Source organism: Schistocerca nitens, chromosome 2 (genome assembly GCF_023898315.1).
Source record: "Schistocerca nitens isolate TAMUIC-IGC-003100 chromosome 2, iqSchNite1.1, whole genome shotgun sequence".
NCBI classification, from domain to species: domain Eukaryota; kingdom Metazoa; phylum Arthropoda; class Insecta; order Orthoptera; family Acrididae; genus Schistocerca; species Schistocerca nitens.
The window spans coordinates 385141520-385163049 of NC_064615.1; the positions used below are offsets into that span (position 1 = coordinate 385141520).

A 21530-nucleotide genomic window follows, 5' to 3' on the forward strand; every position below is an offset into this window, starting at 1 on the left:
AAAGTAAATAAAGGGATATTAGCTTTACAATAAAGGAAAACTACACTAAAATGTTATACTTGGAAGGATAGACAGCATTGGTCATATATTTTTGTTTATTATCGCAAAATCGATTTTCTGTCACTTAGTGACCATCTTCAGTGCTGTAATATATAACTTAAATTAGTAAGCACTGGTGTCAATAAGCTTATGGCGGTCACATAGTCTATGTGATGGCCGTAAGCTTATTGACACCAGTGCTTACTAATTTAAGTTATATATTACAGCACTGAAGATGGTCACTATGTGACAGAAAATCGATTTTGCGATAATAAACAAAAATATATGACCAATGCTGTCTATCCTTCCAAGTATACCCATTATCTGGTCGTAGTGCACAGGACACTATGGAGTCGCCAATCAACTAAAATGTTAATCCATTCTACAGAAATGGTGGGAAAATATGCAGAATCTTGCTATAAAATAAGCAGCAAAACTAAAACTGCTCACTCTATTCAGATAGGAATACTACCAAATGAAACAATGTATACAGTGTGTGTACAAACAGTGAGCTGCTGCTGCTGAACTCTGTTCTGCTCCATGCCTGGAATTCTAAATACATTCTAAGACAGAAATGACACACCACAAAGGAATCATCCAAATGGGACATATATCGGTATATGTGATGTACATGTACAGGTAAAACAAATGATTACATTTGCTGAGAAACTGGACAGTTTATTCAAAGAAAGAGCTTCACAAATTGAACAGGTCAATGTTGCATTGGTCTACCTCTGGCCCTTATGGAAGCAGTGACACAGCTTGACATTGATTGAGAATGTTGTTGGATGTTTTCCTAAGGGGTATCGTGTCAATTTCTATCCGGTTGGCATGTTAGATTGTCAGTATCCCAAAATGGTTGTTGGGTCTTGCTCATAACGCTCCAGATGCTCTCAGTTGAGGAGAGATCCAGTGACCTAGTTGGCCAAGGTAGGGTTTGGCTAGCATGAAGAAAGCAATAAAAACTCTCGCAGTGTGCAAGCAGGCATTATCTCGCTGAAATGTGTGTCTGGGATGCCTTGTCATGAAGTTCAACAGATGGGGCACAGACTATTATCAATGTACTACTGTGCAGTAATGGTGCTGTGAGGTCCTGCTATGAAAAGAAGTGGCTCCTCAGACCATCAGTCATGGCTGTCGAGGTGTATAGCGGGCAACTGTCAGGTTGGTATTCCACCACTGTCCAAGACATCTCCAGACATGTCTTCGCTGGTCATTAGGGCTCAGCTTGAAGTGAGACGTTCCTGGAGATGGCCTAGACAGCTGTGGGATACTAACCTGACTGTCACCTGCTATAAGGCCTGACAGCCAGCAGTGATGGTCTGGGGTGCCATTTCTTTTCATAGCTGGACCCCTTTGGTTATCATCCACAGCACCTTTGCTGCACAGTAGTACACTGACAAATTAGGTGGCCCATTTTGTTGCTCTTCATGGCAAGCCATCCTGGGCTCACATTTCAACAAGATAATGCCTGATGGTACATGGTGAGAGTTTCTACTGCTTGTCTTCATGCTAACCAAACCCTACCTTGGCCAATAAGGTTGCCAGATCTCTCCCCAGTTGAGAATGATTGGAGCATTATGGGCAGGGTCCTCCAAGCAGCTCAGGACTTTGACAATCTAATGTGCTAGTTGGACAGAATTTGGCACAATATATCTCAGGAGGGCATTTAACATATCTGTCAAACAATTCCAAGCCAAATAACTGCTTGCAAAAGGGCCAGAGGTGGAGCAATGTGTTATTGACTTCCTCCTGAATGAATCATCCAATTTTTCTGACATAATAATCATTTGTTTGCCTGTACATGTACATCACATCTACTGATTTCCATCCCATTCGGTTAATTCCTTCAAGGTGCATCCTGGTTGTTTGTGTTTTTTTAAGGGTATTTACTGTTTGCAGAGGTTGTAGGAATCAGTAAGCAAAGTGACACTAATATTTACAGTGGCAGGAAACTACACTACAAAGTTAACTCACTCTATAAAACAATTGTGGTGGGTATGAGCAATCTTTTTATATTTCTGCTTGTCAAGTTGGCTGTGTTACATTCAACGCTTACTATGTCATTGTCCACAGAGATGCCTCAGAATCTGCTAGTTAATGACATTCTGTATTCAGTTGCACTGTATTTAGAGTGTGCAGCTTTTTTCACCCTGTTATATTATTTTCTTAATTTACAGAGTGTTCAGACACTTAATGTACCATACATGGTAATAATTGTGGTGACAGCAGTATTTTGCACCACCTCTTTAAGTATGCTTACTTCCAAACCTACATAGCACAGCTCGATACTTGAACAACCAATAAAATCTGTTCAACAATAACATGACGTTAGGGCTCAGAGTGTGCAAAACATTTGGAATGGTACCATTTCTGTGTTACAAAACATTATCTAAAATTACCTTACACATTTCTAATGCATAACAAACACTGCAAAAATTGGAATAATGTCCTTGGAGAACAAATCTGCAATCACTGATTTTCAAACAGATTTATTATTCATATTGATTGCATTTATTTTTCAGCAGTCATTTAAAAAATTGATGCCATCAAAGTAGATAATACATCTGTTTGCAAAAGAAACACTTCGTTGAGGCTAGGTAACCAATATTTATAGGGTGATTCACAACAATTTTATATGTAATTTTTCATGTACAGTCCTGCAACAGTTCTGCTCTTACTGTCTCTTTTCTTCCCAGTAGGGTATAATTATGAATGACTATAAGCAAAGAAAAGTAATTAGTTCAGTTTATGTATTGATATCTCACCTTGTGTGATTCATTTAGAGAGCATGAAATTGTCCAGCCCTGACTCACAATAGAAAATTTCTGTAGCCCATATATCCTTTCTCTTTTATAACATTCAGTAGCAGTGAGTAATTGTTTTCACACAGCGGCATCACCACGTTTCATGTTTAATTTACTTGCTAGCGAACCAGATGAATTGGCACCTTTTATAAATGTGGCAGGTTTTGAAAAAGTGTTATGCATCCATGTACTACACTTGCACCAGGTATGTCTTCACTTCATAATTGACATTAAGAGTGACTATGAGAATAATTTTTTATATGTTTCTGAAAGTGAATTATATTGTGTTGTACATCACTTGTATTTATCCTATCCACATGTTCTAATCATCAGTTCCTATTATAATGACTAACTCTATGCAAAGCATGGGCTTCTAAAGTTTAAAACTAATGTAGTTCCTATATTTATGTATAGAAGTTTAATTATAAGTTTACAGAAAATTTGTTAAGTAATTTTGCTATTTTTGTCAATGGTAACTACAATTTGTAACCTAATAAACTTTGTCAACAGCACATTTCCCAGCTATCAAAAGGTTTTCTAATGCAGTAGTAAAGGAATGTCAAGCAAAAGAATGCCTTCATACGATTACTGGCAGACACAGACTTTTCCCTAATATTAGTAGCAGCAACAGTGGATTAAAATCATACACTGAGAGACAGGCAGTTAATTTTCTCATGCAAGGTGAGTAATACATCTATAATAACTTTTATGTATTATTTAGCAGTCAGCTACTGGAAAAATGTAGAAAAGTAAAATTATTTTATTCTTCTAACAAATAACAAAAAGTAGTACAACATAATATAACTTATTAGCGAAACCTTTCTATACTAAGTGAAAGCAACTCCACTCGTAATGGAAATATTTTAGTTCTGATGACAACAAGTAGGCCTTACCTCTTTGAAGATGTCCATCATGACACAGTCATGGCAGCAATTATTACGTACAAGGGGCAACTAAAACAAGTAGAAAGATATATACAATCAGTAAACTAGATAAAAAGGCAGTAATGTTATATATTAATAAGAAACATGAAACTTTTAGCACAAAACAGGAGCAATAGAGGAGCTATGGCTCAATTTTAAAAGACTGTTGACCATGCACTTGATAGATATGTAAACAATAGAACAGTTCATAATGGGAGGGACTCTCTTAGTATACAGTCTTCATAAGGAAACTTCTAAAGAAACAGAGACTACAGCATTATAGGTGTAAAACAAATCATAGGACTATAGATAGAGAGTTGCTGAATGAAACATGTTTCACTGTCAAGAGAGCAGTGTGTGAAGCTTTCAATGACTATGTTAGCATAATATTGTTAAATGATCTTTCACAAAAGCGAAACAAATTCTGGTTACATGTAGAAGCTGTTAGTGGATCCAGAGTTAGCATCCAGTCATACAGATATGAGACAGTAACTAAAATTGAGAGTAGTAAAGTAAAAGCAGAAATGATTAACTGCATTTCCAAATGCTTCTTTGCAAAGGAAAACCCAGGACAATTTAATCCTTTTACCATTGAAGTTTCAGCTATATAAGAATGGATGAGAAAATGATGTCATGACACTCAGCAATCAGTAAAATGACTAATGAGATGAGATTGAAAAGATGAGTGAAGTAAAAGTTAGTGGTGTTGAGAAACAGCTAAAATCATTGAAATTGAACAAACCTCCAGGGCCCAATGGAATCCCTATCAGATTCTATTCTGAATTTTCTGCTGAATTTGCATGATCTGGTTGAAATGATGGTGGATGCCATGCCCAACAACTCACCATACCTTGTTTACTGCCAGGTCTCTGTAGATATTCTACAAGTGCCTATAAATATCTACACTGCACTGGTTTTCCACCAAAAGAAACTCACTGAGAGTTCTCTGCTTGGAAAGCACCTCCATTACAGACACAATTTTGAATGTTACATATAGCACCTCTGTTACAGACACATATTGAATGTTATGCAAAGCACCACTACCTATTAGAACATTATGAAAATGTAGAGACTGAAGAAGGAATATTCCATGATGCCCCAAAACAAATTCCACATTTTTTTCTATTGAAATTGATCAAAAGAAAAAAATGTGTTGCATTACTCGCTGAACATCCCTCATATATCAACAATATTCCCCAGAGAGCCAAACATGGTGAATCAGTAGTACCTGCAGATGACAGTAACATTTTAATCAGCAATGCATCACCAAGTGTGCCAACTGACAAAGCTCAAGAAGTACGTATGCAGGTGGATAGAAAACAACAAATTATTCTTAACTGTAAAAAAACCAACAGTATTAGTTTTCAGTTAAGCAGAAAACCCAACAGTCACTCTTTAAAAGTGAAAGATGAGCTCATAGAACGTGTATCAAGAACAATATTTCTAGGGGTGCATGTTGACATACAACTAACATGGATAGAGAATACTACAGTCCTCAGTGAATAGCTTCAACATGCTATGCACTTAGAATAATAAATTCAGTGTGTAGTGGCTCATGCACTAGAACATACATTTTGCATATGTTCATTCTATAATTAGTTACAGGATAATGTTCCAGGGAACAAATGAGCAGAATATACAAATAATCTTTAAACTGTAAAAAAGGGCTATATGAGTTATGACAAAAAATAGCAAGAGAACTCATTACACTGAGTTGTTTAAATGTGTGGAAATCTTAAGTGTTCCATGTGAATACAATTTGCAAACAATGATTCACATAAAGAAAGACATTCGCCAGTATCCGAGAAACAAGTCTCCACATGAACGTGAAACCAGATCCAGCCACCACTTACATCTTAGTAGGTTTTTTTAGGCTAGGCAATAATTTGAGGTACAATGATGAACCCTCACCAGTCGACACAAACAGCAAAAGTCAGACCGCTTTTAGAGTAAAGACGCTTTGAATATCAAAATTTTATCAGTAAATTGTCGAAATATTCATAACAGAGTTCCAAAATTTACTGTCCTCCAGGGAAGCTTATCACACTCAAATTATTCTCATGACCAAGAGCTGGCTGAATCCCTAAGTAGAAAATTCTGAAATGTTTAGTGAGTCATGTAACATATATCAGAAAAACAGATTAGATGCCATAAGAGTGGAAGGGGGAGGGGGGGAAGGAGCACTCATTGCATTTGACAAAAAATTTTTGTCTGTTGAGGTCAAAATTGATTCTGACTGTGAAATTACGTGGATGTATATAACAGCTCTATGTGAACTCTATTATTGGTTGTTTTTAGTCACCACCCAGTTCTGCTATGACAGTTTTATAGTTATTCAAAAAAGGTCTATGCTCAGTGTTGTGTGTCTCTAAAAAGATTGATGCATGAAGAACACAACAACTACCACTGACATACCTTAGCAAAAGATCTTGATGAGAACCTGAGAAAATTCTGATCCTATGTAAAATCACTAAATGGGTCAAAGGCTTTTATCCAGTCACTCATTGATCAGTTTGGTGTGTCAATGGAAGATGACAAAATGAAAGCTGAAATTTTAAATTTCCCATTTAAAAAATTGTTTATGCAGGAGAACTGTACAAACATACCATCATTTGACTATCACATAGACTCCTATATGAAGGACATTGTAATAGGCACCCCTGGAATAGAGATTCAGTTGAAAAAGTTGAAAACAAATAAGTTACCAATTCTGTTGGAACCTAAGCAGTTTTACAAAGAGAACTCTACAACACTGGACCTTACTTAACTTGCATTTATCATGAATCTCTCACCAGCACAAAGTCTCAAGTGGCTGAAAAAAGGAGCATGTAATTCCTGCATATAAGAAAGATAAAAGAACAGAGCCATAAAATCACAGACCAATATCATCAACATTGGTTTGTGGCAGAATTCTTGAACATATTCTCAGTTCAAATGTAATAAATTTTCTAGAGGCAGAAAAACTTCTGTCCACAAACCAGTATGGTTTCAGAAGGCACAGCTCATGCAAATTTCGGCTTGTCCTTTACTCAGATGATATCCTGAGGACAATGGATGAAGGGCAACAGGCAGATTCAATATTGCTAGGTTTCCTAAAAGCATTTGACATTGTGTCCCAGTGCAGACTGTTAATGGAGGTACAACTATATGTCTCAGATATAAGAGTGGCTTGAAGACTTTTTAAGTAATAGAAACCAGTACATTGTCCTCGATGGCAAGTGATCATAAGGGACAAAGGCATCATCAGGAGTGCCCCAGGAAACTGTCATAGAATCACTATTATTCTCTATACATATAAAATATCTGACAGACAGGGTCAGCAGCAATCTGCAGCTTTTTGCTAATGATGCTGTGGTGTATGGGAAGGTGTCACCATGTCACTGTAGAAGGATACAAGATGACTTAGGTAAAATTTCTAGTTGGTGTGATGAACGACATTTGTTATTAATGTAGAAAAATGTAAGGTAATGCAGATGAGTAGGAAAAACAGTCCTGTAATGTTCAAATGCGGCATTAGTAGTAAGTTGTTTGACACCATCATGGTGATTCAATACAGTTATCATCTCAAAGACTCCTCAACATCTGTGTCTGTATAACAGCAATACTTAAAAGTGTTCCTACTCCTATGTTATGATGCTATGCATCTACCGAGATTTTACAGAATATTATAATATTCAGTGGTGTGTTAGCAGTCACATGTAAATCTTGGTACCTAATTGAATCAGTATGATTAACTGTTGATCCACGATCCAAAAAATTGTGCACATTGCATGCATTATAAATTGCAAAGAACAAACATAAAAACATTTTTACTAGTATGAAATGTTAAATACCATGGCCTCCTTTCCTAAAAAAGTGCTAAAGTGGTCCTAGAAATGCTTATTGGACATGTCTTTCTTTTTGTGTGACTTGCAGACTCTTCTCTGAAAACAAAAAATATTTCTGTTTCCTCTAAATTTGTTAGAAACCAACCATTTTCTTCTAAATGCAATGTGTTCAAGCTGTCTGTGACATTCCTAAAAAGTGCTACTGATTCTTAAGGTGATTTGCTATCACCAATGAATCATTCATCATATTGGAAGATAATAAACAGAGAAACAGGAAAGCCATCAGGAAATAACAATAAAAGCTTAAGCCTAAAAATTAATAATGTTGTAATAGAAGATCCAATAATCATAGCAACACTTTCAACCAATATTTTACCAGCATCTGCCAACAACTTACACAGTGTAACAATAGTGATTCTCTGCAAGCACAGAAACTAGTTGAGAATAAACAAAAGTCACCCATTAACTCGTGTTACCTGTATCTGGCAACTGAACAAGAGAAAAGAAAAATAATAGAGAAACTAAAAAAAAACATCCACAAACATAAATGGCTTGTCAAATAAAATTCTGAAGCTAACAACTAGGGAAATTGCTAAAGCCCTCTGTCACTTAGTGAACTCATGTCTCGATAAAGGAAACTTCCCAGATAGAATGAAGATTGCCAGAGTACTACCACTATTCAGAAAATGCGATCACATGAGCCCAGATAATTACAGACCAGTTAGCCTCCTTCCCATTTTGTCAAAGATCCTAGAAAGAATAATATTTGTTAGGTTAATGGCATTTTTTGATAAAAACTCTATCATAAATGGTAGACAGTTTGGGTTCCAGAAGGTAAAATCTACAGTGTCAGCTGCATTTGAACTTATTAATATAATCTCTGCAGGCCTAGATCACGGCCAAATCCCCGTTGGTGTTTTTTGTGACTTATCTAAAGCTTTTGATCTTGTCAATCACCACATATTAATAATGAAGCTACACCACTATGGAATTAGAGGAACTGCTCTTGATATCATAAAGTCATTTCTGCAGAACAGAAAACAAGCAGTGGAAGTGTCGCACAATCAAGGGAAACAGCTATCAGAACTACAAGATATAAAACATGGGGTGACACAGGCTTGTATTCTAGGACCCCCTCCTTTTCCTTATATACATAAATGATTTACCTTGTAACAAATACGGTGAATTGATACTCTTTGCAGATGACACAACAAGCATAACTGTGAGACCGAGCTTACAGGAGGCCATAAGTAAAAGTAATCAAACAGTTGAAATGATCACCCACTAGCTTGAAGTGAATAGGTTAATTCTCAATTATGAGAAAACTATTCCTATTTAGGAACAACAAAAGAAAAACAAGTGAACTAACAAATTTGCAAGAGCTAGATGAAAGAGTAGTTGAAAGTGCTAAATTTCTAGGGATGACTGTGGACAGCTGTTTAGGATGGAAAGATCATATTTCCAATATAAGCAATAAACTTAGCAGTGCTGTTTTTGCTCTGAGACAAATTAAGCCACTAATAACTGAAGATGATGTGCACATGGTGTATTTTTCATACTTCAAAGCTATAATGAGCTATGGTATAGAAATCTGGGGCCACTCGACTGAGGCAATTAAAATATTCAAATTACAAAAGAGAGCAATTAGAATAATAGGAAACAAAAGAACAAGAGATAGTTGCACACCTCTTTTCAAAAAATAAAAGATTCTAACCTTCTACAGCTTGTATATATATAAAATTCTGTTCCTTGCATGGGATCATAAAGATAAATTCAACAAAAATGAAGATGTACACCACCACCACACCAGAAACACCGAGAAATTAAGAATTCTGCAGCATAACACTACTCAATAAGAGAGAAGCAGTGGTTACATGGCAGTAACGTTGTACAACTCTTTACCACCACACATCACTAACACCAAATCGAAGGATAAGTTTAAACAGTCAATCAAACAACTGCTATTAGAAACCCCTTAATATTCAATCAGAGAATTTCTTTCAAACGAAAATAACTGAAACGAGCAGACATAGTACACTAAAAGAAAAATGTACACCGGTATACAGAAAAAGGAAAAGTAAAATGTGTTAACTTCTTAACAGCATTGTTTTATCTAAAGATTTTGTTTTTCTACACTATTATTGCTGTTAATTTTTTTATAAATGGAAACAAAATGGGATCTAGAATATGTATGTGCTATGTGACTGTATTATACCGTATATATAAAATGATGGACCCATAGCATAGTATTATTGCAATTAAATGTTCTGTAATTTAGGTACATAGATTATGTATGGCTCATAAAATCCATTCCGTTTACAGTATCTAAAATTTTGTAAGTATGATGTTAATTTCCAGAAATGTTGTGGTTAAAATTTGTTAGTTATCTTAGCAAAACTATAGTTAGAATCAGTAAAAGTAATATATTTTATTGGAAAACTGACAAAGCAAATATTTACTTGGACTTACTCCATAAATGTACATCATAAGCTGCTAAATAAATAAATAAATTGAACCTTATTTAGAAGTTCCGTCCTGTCTGACCCACATGCTTCATCTCACAGTTTTGAAATTTTATTTCTTAGACATCTGGACAGTGGAGTTACCCGAAATTACATTGAACACATAACTCCTTTAGAAAAGTGTTTTTGCAGTATGCATATGTACCATCAAATCCCTCCACTAATTACATTTTTATTGAACCATTTAGTTATTTAATTTGTCATTTGACTATTTAATATAATGAGAAGCATTTCACTGTTTTTATAGAACTGCTCAATTCTTTTCTAGTTGCAAATTTCAGTTTTCATTCAGTTCCTCCATTTTTTCTGTAGATCACTAGGTGAAAATTTTGAATACTTTAAGTGGGTCAGTCAGTTCTCTTCACAACCTGCAAATGTTATGAAGTCACTCACTATTATGTTTGTTTCTTCCATGTTTTTAATTGTAATTAAATATGTTTACTCAGGACCAGAGTGATTCAGAGATATTAGAAGAAATTAGAATATGACATATGACTGTAAACTACCACAGCGTATGTGAGCTTTAGTAAAACAGGCATTTTCCTACATCATCCTACTGTTACAATTACCTAGATTTTGGTCACAGTTTGCATGGGGCCGGCTTCGACCAAGAATACCATCATAACGACTGGGAGAGCGGTGTGCTGACCCCACGCCCCTCCTATCCGCGTCCTCCTCTGAGGATGACTCGGTGGTCGGATGGTCCCGGTAGGCCACTCATGACCTGAAGAAAGAGCGCTTCATTAGTATGGTGTATTTACTACCTGACAATGTAACTATAATGAAGGACACTTGCAGCCATAATCAAAAGATTGATCAGTATAATAATAATTGATTTTAAGATATTGAGATCTCATCAATCCATAACCCACACAGATAAAATTGAATTGAGTCCACCTAAAAGCTTCACTGAACTTAAGCAGATGGACTGTATCACTTCTTAGTGACCTGTGACTAAGGAACTGAAACTGTTTAACGTATTTAGGCTTTCTGTCATTAAGTTCCTTAGGTGAGGTAGTCATGCCTGATTTGAATAGAAACTGAGGTCTAAATATGCCAGTTTTCTTTTTGAATTTGTAGTTTAAACTTACAAGGTCAGTTAAATTCAACAAAAACTTTTTTTGCAGAATATATCTTAAAATTAGTATTATGTGCCCATTTCTCCACAGGCGAAGTGAAAAATAGTGAAATTTCCTAAAATTAATAAGCATTGTATGTTGCTCCTCATTGTGGATGTCATTCCTCTGAGACTTGAAATGGTACCCTCCACTCAGCTGCTTAATACATTCAGACAGGCGGTGACCATTGTGGTACTTGAAGCAATGCCTGCAGCATAACACTACTCAATAAGAGAGAGGCAGTGGTTATATGGCAGTAAAGTTGTACAACTCTTTAGACTTGAAGGACTGTGTAAATATGGGGGGGGGGGGGGGGGGTCAACCACAATATTTGTATAAAGTGTTATGACTTCAAGTAGCATCATTTGTTCTTTCAGGGTTGAAGAAAATGCCCAGTTATTGTTATTTTCATTGAAGGGCCTGTTGTGTAGCTACCTTGCCCTGTTACAATTTTTGTGGAAACTGCAAAGAGAATTTCCTTTGACTGGCCTTTAAGTAGTAACTACATGCTGTACAGGATCAGGTCACATCAGCAGCCATGTCATTGGCCTTAGACATAGCATACTCTACCTCTGATATGAAGGAAGGGCATTTGTACTCTCCTGCAATGTTGGAAATCAGATTGTAACTACCACTCTCCACATTCTCTTTGGCGCAGCAAAACACTGAATCGGTTCCTGTTATTGTATTGGCAGTCACATTAGAATGATGTTCTGCTGCCATTACCTAAGTAATATTTACAGTGTCTGTGAATAGGTTCATTTACACATGAAAAGTTTATAATTGTTGTTGTTGTTGTTGTTGTTGTGGTCTTCAGTCCTGAGACTGGTTTGATGCAGCTCTCCATGCTGCCCTATCCTGTGCAAGCTTCTTCATCTCCCAGTACTTACTGCATCCTACATCCTTCTCAATCTGCTTAGTGTATTCATCTCTTGGTCTCCCTCTACAATTTTTACCCTCTACGCTGCCCTCCAATGCTAAATTTGTGTCCCCTTGATGCCTTAGAACATATCCCACCAACCATTCCCTTCTTCTTGTCAAGTTGTGCCACAAACTCCTCTTCTCCCCAATTCTTTTCAATACCTCATCATTAGTTATGTGATCTGCCCATCCAATCTTCAGCATTCTTCTGTAGCATCACATCTCGAAAGCTTCTATTCTCTTCTTGTCCAAACTATTTATCGTCCATGTTTCACTTCCATACATGGCTACACTCCATACAAATACTTTCAGAAACAAATTCCTGACACTTAAATCTATACTCGATGTTACCAGATTTCTCTTCTACAGAAACGCTTTCCTAGCCATTGCCAGTCTAAATTTTATATCTTCTTTACTTCGACCATCATCAGTTATTTTGCTCCCCATATAGCAAACCTTCTTTACTACTTTAAGTGTCTCATTTCCTAATCTAAATTCCAGCATCACCAGACTTAATTCGACTACATTCCGTTATCTTCGTCTTGCTTTTGTTGATGTTCATCCTCCTTTCAAGATGCTGTCCATTTCGTTCAACTGCTCTTCCAAGTCCTTTTGCTGTTTCTGACAGAATTACAATGTCATCAGCGAACCTCAAAGTTTTTATTTCTTTTCCATGGATTTTGGTACCTACTCCGAATTTTTCTTTTTTGTTTCTTTTACTGCTTGCTCAATATACAGATTGAATAACATCAGGGAGAGGCTACAACCCTGTCTCACTCCCTTCCCAGCTACTGCTTCCCTTTCATGCCCCTTGACTCTTATAACTGCCATTTGGTTTCTGTACAAATTGTAAATAGCCTTTTGCTCCCTGTATTTTACCCCTGCCACCTTTAGAATTTGAAAGATAGTATTCCAGTCCCCCTACTTTTTATTATATTTATAAATGATCTTCCTCTCTCTAGGGAATATTGTAGATTCAGAATTTTTGCGGATGACACTACACTAGTTATTGATAATTTGGAAGATAAGCTTGAGGTAACGGCAAATAAGGTTTTAAATGAAACGGTGAACTGGTTCAGCATTAATGGTCTTATTTTAAATTACTGTAAAACAAACTACATTCAGTTCCACAAAACATCCAAAGATGAGGAAATATTTGTAAAGGTACGTGAGCTGACAATAACCAGGGTAGATTCCTCAAAATACCTAGGCTTGCATATTGATAGCAAACTGAATTGGTCCAACCACATCGTGGATCTGTGCAAAAGACTAAGTTCAGCAACATATGCATTGCGTATTGTTTCTTCTTATAGAAATATGGAAACCATGAAGTCAGCGTATTATGGTTACTTTCATGCAATTATGGCATTTGGAATTATATTTTGGGGAAATCAGCCACTGGCTAAAAAAGTACTGTGTGTACAAAAAAGAGCCATAAGGATCATGTGTGGAGTCCATCCTAGAGCCACATGCAGGAATCTTTTTAAGAAGCTTGAAATACTTACATCCACTGCGCAATGTATATTCTCATTGATGTGCTTCATAAGGAAAGAAAAATCCATCTTTAAACTGAATAGTGCATATCACAGTCACAATACTAGAAGGAAACATGATATCCACTATGAACAGCCAAATCTAAGTATGGTGCAGAAAGGAGTCTATTTCAGTGGCTGTAAGATTTTTAATGCCCTCCCTTCAAGAATTAAGTGTTTGGTAGATGATGATCTCCTGTTTAAAAAAAACCTTAAGGCAGTTACTATTGCAAGGATCATTTTATACATTAGAAGAGTTCCTGAACTACAGTGTTTAACATCTCTTGTATTGTAAATTGCAACTGTATGCCCAAATTTGTATTTGTAATACCGAATATTTTTATTGTAAACATATATTTTGCAATATTTATTTCTCTGTAACACTTATTATTTTGTATTCTTTACCTCTCTCTAAAACGTTTTTTTTTGTAGTGGGACCTAAGTTACTGTTTACTGTTTTTTGTTTTGTAATCTCTATCTATTTCTAAAATGTATTTTTTTTGTAGTGGGACCTAAGTTACTGTTTACTGTTTTTGTTTTGTTTTATGTATTACCATAAATTCTGGCCAAAAGCTTGTAAAATTGACACGTTCCATATCCTGTGATACTGTCACAATATGGATCACCGGAACAAGAGATAAATAAATAAATAAATGTCAAAAGCTTTCTCTAAGTCTACAAATGCTAGAAAAGTGGGTTTGCCTTTCCTTAATCTTTCTTCTAAGATAAGTTGTAAGGTCAGTATTGTCTCACGTGTTACAATATTTCTACAGAATCCAAACTGATCTTCTCCGTGGTCGGCTTCTACCAGTTTTTCCATTTGTCTGTAAAGAATTCGTGTTAGTATTTTGCAGCTGTGACTTATTAAACTGATAGTTCGGTAATTTTCACGTCTGTCAACACCTGCTTTCTTTGGGATTGGAATTATTATATTCTTTTTGAAGTCTGAGGGTATTTCACCTGTCTCATACAACTTGCTCACCAGATGGTAGAGTTTTGTCAGGACTGGCTCTCCCAAGGCCGTCAGTAGTTCTAATGGAATGTTGTCTACTCCCGGGGCCTTGTTTCAACTCAGGTCTTTCAGTGCTCTGTCAAACTCTTCACGCAGTATCATATCTCCCATTTCATCTTCATCTACATCCTCTTCTATTTCCATAATATTGTCCTCAAGTACATCGCCCTTGTATAGACCCTCTATACACTCCTTCCACCTTTCTGCTTTCCCTTCTTTGCTTAGAACTGCGTTTCCATCTGAATTTCTTGATATGCATACAAGTGGTTCTCTTTTCTCCAAAGGTCTCTTCAATTCTCCTGTAGGCAATATCTATCTTACCCCTAGTGAGATAAGCCTCTACATCCTTACATTTGTCCTCTAGCCATCCCTTCTTAGCCGTTTTGCACTTCCTGTCAATCGCATTTTTGAGACGTTTGTATTCCTTTTTGCCTGCTTCATTCACTGCATTTTTATATTTTCTCATTTCATCAATTAAATTCAATATTTCTTCCGTTACCCAAGGATTTCTACTAGCCCTCGTCTTTTTACCTACTTGATCCTCTGCTGCCTTCACTACTTCATCCCTCGGAGCTACCCATTCTTCTTCTACTGTATTTGTTTCCCCCATGCCTGTCAATTGTTCCCTTATGCTCTCCCTGAAATTCTGTACAACCTCTGGCTTAGTCAGTTTATCCAGGTCCCATCTCCTGCAATTCCCACCTTTTTGCAGTTTCTTAAGTTTTAATCTACAGTTCATAACCAATAGATTGTGGTCAGAGTCCACATCCGCCCCTGGAAAAGTCTTACAATTTAAAACCTGGTTCCTAAATCTCTTCTTACCATTATATAAACTACCTGATACCTTCTACTATCTCCAGGTTTCTTCCATGTATACAACCTTCTTTTATGATTCTTGAACCAAGTATTAGTTATGATTAAGTTATGCTCTGTGCAAAATTCTACCAGACGGCTTCCTTTTTCATTTCTTACCCCCAATCCATATTCACCTACTATGTTTCCTTCTCTCCTTTTCCTACTCTGGAATTCCAGTCACCCATGACTATTAAATTTTCGTCTCCCTTCACTACCTGAATAATTTCTTTTATCTTATCATACATTTCATCAATTTCTTCATCATCTGCAGAGCTAGTTGGCATATAAACTTTTACTTCAGTAGTAGGCATGGGCTTCGTGTCTATCTTGGCCACGATAATGCGTTCACTATGCTGTTTGTAGTAGCTTACCCACACTCCTATTTTTTATTCATTATTAAAACTACTCCTGCAAGATGGCCGCGAGTGTAGAAGTGTGTGTATCTAACTTGCGAAATATGGTTATAATAGAGGGAAACATTCCACGTAGGAAAAATATATCTAAAAACAAACATGATGTAACTTACCAAATGAAAGTGCTGGCAGGTCGACAGACACACAAACAAACACAAACATACACACAAAATTCAAGCTTTCGCAACAAACTGTTGCCTCATCAGGAAAGAGGGAAGGAGAGGGAAAGACGAAAGGATGTGGGTTTTAAGGGAGAGGGTAAGGAGTCATTCCAATCCCGGGAGCGGAAAGACTTACCTTAGGGGGAAAAAAGGACGGGTATACACTCGCACAGGCTTTCAGCCTGTATATTTATAACTTGACTTGTCCAATGTCTTATGCATAAGCTGCTATGTAGACAACAGGACCAATAAAATACAATCTACAATCTACAACCCCTATTTGATTTTGTATTTATAACCCTGTATTCACCTGACCAAAAGTCTTGTTCCTCCTGCCACCGAACTTCACTAATTTCCCCTATATCTAACTTTAACCTATCCATTTCCCTTTTTAAATTTTCTAACCTACCTGCCCGATTAAGGGATCTGACATTCCATGCTCCGATCCGTAGAATGCCAGTTTTCTTTCTCCTGATAACGACGTCCTCCTGAGTAGTCCCTGCCCGGAGATCCGAATGGGGGACTATTTTACCTCCAGAATATTTTACCCAAGAGGACGCCATCATCATTTAATCATACAGTAAAGCTGCATGCCCTTGAGATAAATTACGGCTGTAGTTTCTCCTTGCTTTCAGCCGTTTGCAGTACCAGCACAGCAAGGCCGTTTTGTTTAGTGTTACAAGTCCAGATCAGTCAATCATCCAGACTGTTGCCCCTGCAGCAACTGAAAAGGCTGCTGCCCCTCTTCAGGAACCACACATTTGTCTGGCCTCTTAACAGATACCCCTCCATTGTGGTTGCATCTACGGTATGGCCATCTGTATCGCTGAGGCACGCAAGCCTCCCCACCAATGGCAAGGTCCATGGTTCATGGATAATTATGATTGGGATAGTCTGTTGAAAATCATACAGATGGCACATATACTCTCGTAGAACTTGTAATTGTGTCCAGGAATTGTGTAGTACATATTCTTTGGTCTTATTAATGATTTGTCTTGATTTTTCCCTTGACATCCTGAAAGGCCAGGAGACTATCTGTGACTGCTCTGCATTCAAATCTTTCCAGTACTGCTCACCTGTCCCTTATCACAGACCAATAGTCATTGTTCCAGCAAGGTGCCTTTTAAATTGGCCTGAACACTTTAGTGACCTGGTGTATTATGCTCATAATGTGATCAGTTTCATCCTGGATACTGTTATCATGTTCAGACACCCCTATAGTCAGTGTGCAAACTGAAGAGTGAATAGAAAGTCCCCACTCTCCCCACCCAGCTGTCACAAAGTTTTTTACTAACCCTCCCACAGCATGCATTTTAGATCAGTGAAGACACAGAACGCAACACACACAGGAAGCATTTGTTTCCCACTAAGTGTGTACTGCTGTATGGAATAAAAGAATTAATAACCAATATGGCTGATGCAAGAAACAAACACAAATGGAGTGCCTTAACCAAGGCACTCTGTCCTGCACTGTGAAATGAGAAACTGATTCTTAGTCATTCTATAAGGCACTAGTAGCATTCTTCTGATATAGTTCTTCCACCACAAGCACTTATTTACAGTTTGCATCAATTTCATTAGCTTTCCTTAGGGACATCTGTTTTGCAAGTGAATCTTGAGTGGAAGTTGACCTTCACATCTCACTGAGCATCACCTGCAAACAATCAAGACAATAATGATGTGAATAAAGAGAATTATTTCAAAGTACTGCTGAAATGAGTCATATTCCTATTGCTCATTTCAATAGCTTTCTTCCAGGGGCTTCTCTGCTTTGGGAGGGTAATGTGGTCACTTGATGGGGAATTGGCCTCCACATCTAACTGAACAGTATCTGCAAAAAATCAAGAGAATAATGATGTGTTTAAAAAGAATAATGATGGCTATAAAGAGAATTATTTCAAAGTATTGCTCAAATGAGTCTATGCCTACTGTTGATGAAGTGTAGGTTATCAGATTGGATAAGGCTCTCAGCAATTCCTCCCTTACAACAGACAGTGTACTTCATAGCACCTTTTTGTCTCTTAATGTAACCAAGAAGGAGGACTAATTTTGGGTGCTTGTCAGTGGAAGCCATCAGAGTTTTGATTTCCATAGACTCTCTTGCTGGAAGATACAGGCAACATACAATTTCCCTTCTCTGAACAGATATTTAACACATATTGAAATCAAGGACTTTATAATAGAGTTTTATACCATCCTCACAATCCAAGCAGTTAAGCTAAGGTCCCTGTTTCTCATGACACACAATGTTCCACCATCACTCTTCACAGTTGTTGTTAAAACATTCCTGAAGCTTGTGGTCTGAAAGGACTAGTGCCTCTGACGAACTCCTAGCTCAGTAACCAAGGTTTTCCAACCCACACATAACCACAGTTGAGGTGCTCACAGTTGGATATGAGGTGTTTACCATTGGAAATCACCCAGGCACATATGGTTTATCAAATATCACAATTGGCCTGACGAGCACTACCCACATGTGCCTTCAAAGAGGTACCTGCAAGACGATGATTTACTAAGTCACAGGCCAGTTTTTTTAAAAAAATTTTTTATTTTTTTTTTTATTTGAAGTTTCTATTAATTCTTATAGTGATCCCCTGAGGTATTAATTAAAGAAGTACAAAAAGTAGAGTAGTTCTACATAGATTGGTAGCCTTTTTTTTTAGAGGAAGCATAACTCTAGGACTGAAACTATTTGAAATTATTGTTTTGTGCTATTCATCATTCCATATGGGTTTTACCACTCATGCTCATTAACCATGCAAACACTGGTTTGTTAAGTTTACTGTTACATTTTCGTTTTTATTTTAAGATGATGCTGAATATATTCAGTGGACTTTGTTTACAAAAATGTGAATGCTGGTTTTGTTTTATCTATTGTTGTTTTACCACCTGGATGAAGTATCTGAAGTTAAATCTTTAAAAACTTTGTTTAGCAAAGAAAGACATTTTCTGAATGTTATGCCAGGCAATTGTGCTTTAAAATCTAGTTACATATTAAATGCACACTAAGTAATGTTGTATGATTTCCCTACAGGTTCAGCTGCTGATATCTGTAAATGTGCAATGATACGTACAGAACTTGAATTTTTAAAGCATCCTGAACTGGATGTACATTTATTAATACAGATACATGATGAGCTTGTATGGGAAGTCAAAGATGAGAATTTTGATACTGTGAGAGGTATACATTTTGATTACAGACTCTACAAAGTGGTTTATCTTCCTGTTTAAATGGCACAAGAATCTGACTTTGATTTCTTATTTGATTATATTGTATATGAAAAGAATATGCATAAAATAGGGCAACTCAAGAACATTTACTTAGTTATTAAGAGAAATGGTATTGTATTGTATTTGTATTTTTTATTGGTCCTGTTGTCTACATAGCAGCTTATGCATAAGACATTGGACAAGTCAAGTTATAATTATACAGGCTGAAAGTCATTTCAAGGCATACATATTTAAGGTTACAATAATACACTTTACATGTAAGTATTTATATAACACATTTCATAAATTTAAATATTCTTCAATGGAGTAAAAGCAGTGATGCTGTAAATATGACTTAAGAGATTTTCCAAATGTATTGACCTCAGTGATAGCTTTTATGTTTTCAGGAAGTTTGTTATAAAGCTTAACTCCCATGTGAAAAGTACCTTTTTGGCACAGTGCTGTGCTGATTTGAGTCATATGTAAGTTTCTGTTTTGTCTGGTAAAGTGCTCATGTATATCACAGTTTTTTTGCAGTCTGCGGTCCTTGCCTATTACATTTAATTTAAAGAACAAAAGGGTTTCCATAATGTATACACATGGTAATGGAGGAATACCAGATTTCTTAAACAGGGGTTTACAAGAGTCTCTATGCTTGCACCCAAACAAGATTCTAATGGCCCTTTTTTGTAGTTTAAAAGCACTATTAGCTGTTTTAGAGTTTCCCCAGAAGCTGACCCCATATCTAAGACGAGAATGAAAGTACGCATGATATGCATTCAATACTGTTTTCTCACTACAGCATGATTTTAATGAACAAAGAAGGTAACATGTTTTGCTCAATTCTGCATTGAGATATTCAATATGCTTATTCCATCTGATGTTACTCTGCAGCCAAAGTCCTAAGAATTTGGTTTCAGTATTGTTACCAACTGGTTCGTCATTGATAGAGACTGATGGGATAAACATGTCCTTGTTAGGAACATTGTGGAATTTTAGAGCAATGGTTTTCTTACTGTTTATTACAAGCTGATTAGCTTGCTAATACTGATAATTACATATGCAGATTTTATTTACCAGATTATCCTTAACTCTGTATAGTTTCTTTTTTCAGCACATGGTTTTTGTGCTTCTTTGGAAAAATCTTGTCATATACAACATTCTGTCTGTTTTTGGACAGACTGTGTATTAATTTGATATCTAAGTACGAAGGTCACATTTCAAGGATTACCAGCCAGTTGGCAATGCTTTTTAAATGGTCCTTTTTTTCTTGTATTTTGGGTAAGACAATGATCTCCATTTGCTGTAAACTGGATATGGAACTGATTAAGTAAGTATGTGACTTCAGCAGTCCCTGGGATGCAATGATTGGAATAGTTAACTTTGCCAAGAAAAGATTTAGTTTCTTTAATATTAATGACCGAGGTATAAACATGGTAAGCAGATTCAATGGATTTAGATCACAGTAGTTTCTCAGAAATTAAGAGGCTTGTACAGGATAATGTAGCATGGAGAGCTGTATCAAACCAGTCTTCAGACTGAAGACCACAACAATATTAAAGGGCTGAGGCAACTGAGCAATGCCTTTGATATATTCTTTGTGAGTGTGACGCCCTCTTTACTGAGTATCAACATTAAGTTTTAAACATTGAAATTTTTGTAGATTACATTACAGGCAAAAACAAAACCAGCAGATTTTGCAAAAATTCTGCGGTCTGTTTTGCCCAGTGACAATTACATCAACTAAATAGTTTGAAAGACTGCAGGTACTGAATGGTAGTCTCTTATATTAATACACTCCAAAAGCTATATTTATTACTACAGTTTTTGGAATTCTTTACCTAATGAAACCTGTAAATATTAATCAAATAAATCTGTTCTATAGAAAAATTCAGCTACCTTTTTTTTAGCAAATATGTCCTCTGGCCAAGCAGAGAGATATGAATTGATAGCTCACTGAGGGATTATAGTGGATTTAAAATCTCTACATTTTGATGGCCCTTCTTCATGTGTGTGCTAAGTCACAGGAATGAGAAACTTGTAGAGTGGCCAGCTGTTTCATGATGATTATTCTGAAGTTCCAGTTGAGTCTTTTGAGTATGGCAATGGGTATGTGGGCTATTGCTTGATGGGTATTCTCCTTCAGGTGTGCAAGGATCCTTGGATGATCAATGTTAACAATGAAACCCT

General features: G+C 36.6%; 1 protein-coding gene across 1 annotated transcript in view; it reads left to right on the forward strand.

Moving 5' to 3' along the window:
- The window catches only part of LOC126235040 (DNA polymerase nu-like), a 213925-nt gene extending 194564 nt beyond the window's left edge, over positions 1 to 19361 (forward strand). The window contains exons 11-12 of the mRNA XM_049943776.1: positions 3357 to 3527; positions 19165 to 19361. Of these exons, the coding sequence (XP_049799733.1) occupies positions 3357 to 3527; positions 19165 to 19361 (368 nt within the window). The remainder of the gene's footprint in view (positions 1 to 3356; positions 3528 to 19164) is intronic.
- The last annotated feature ends 2169 nt before the right edge of the window (positions 19362 to 21530 follow it).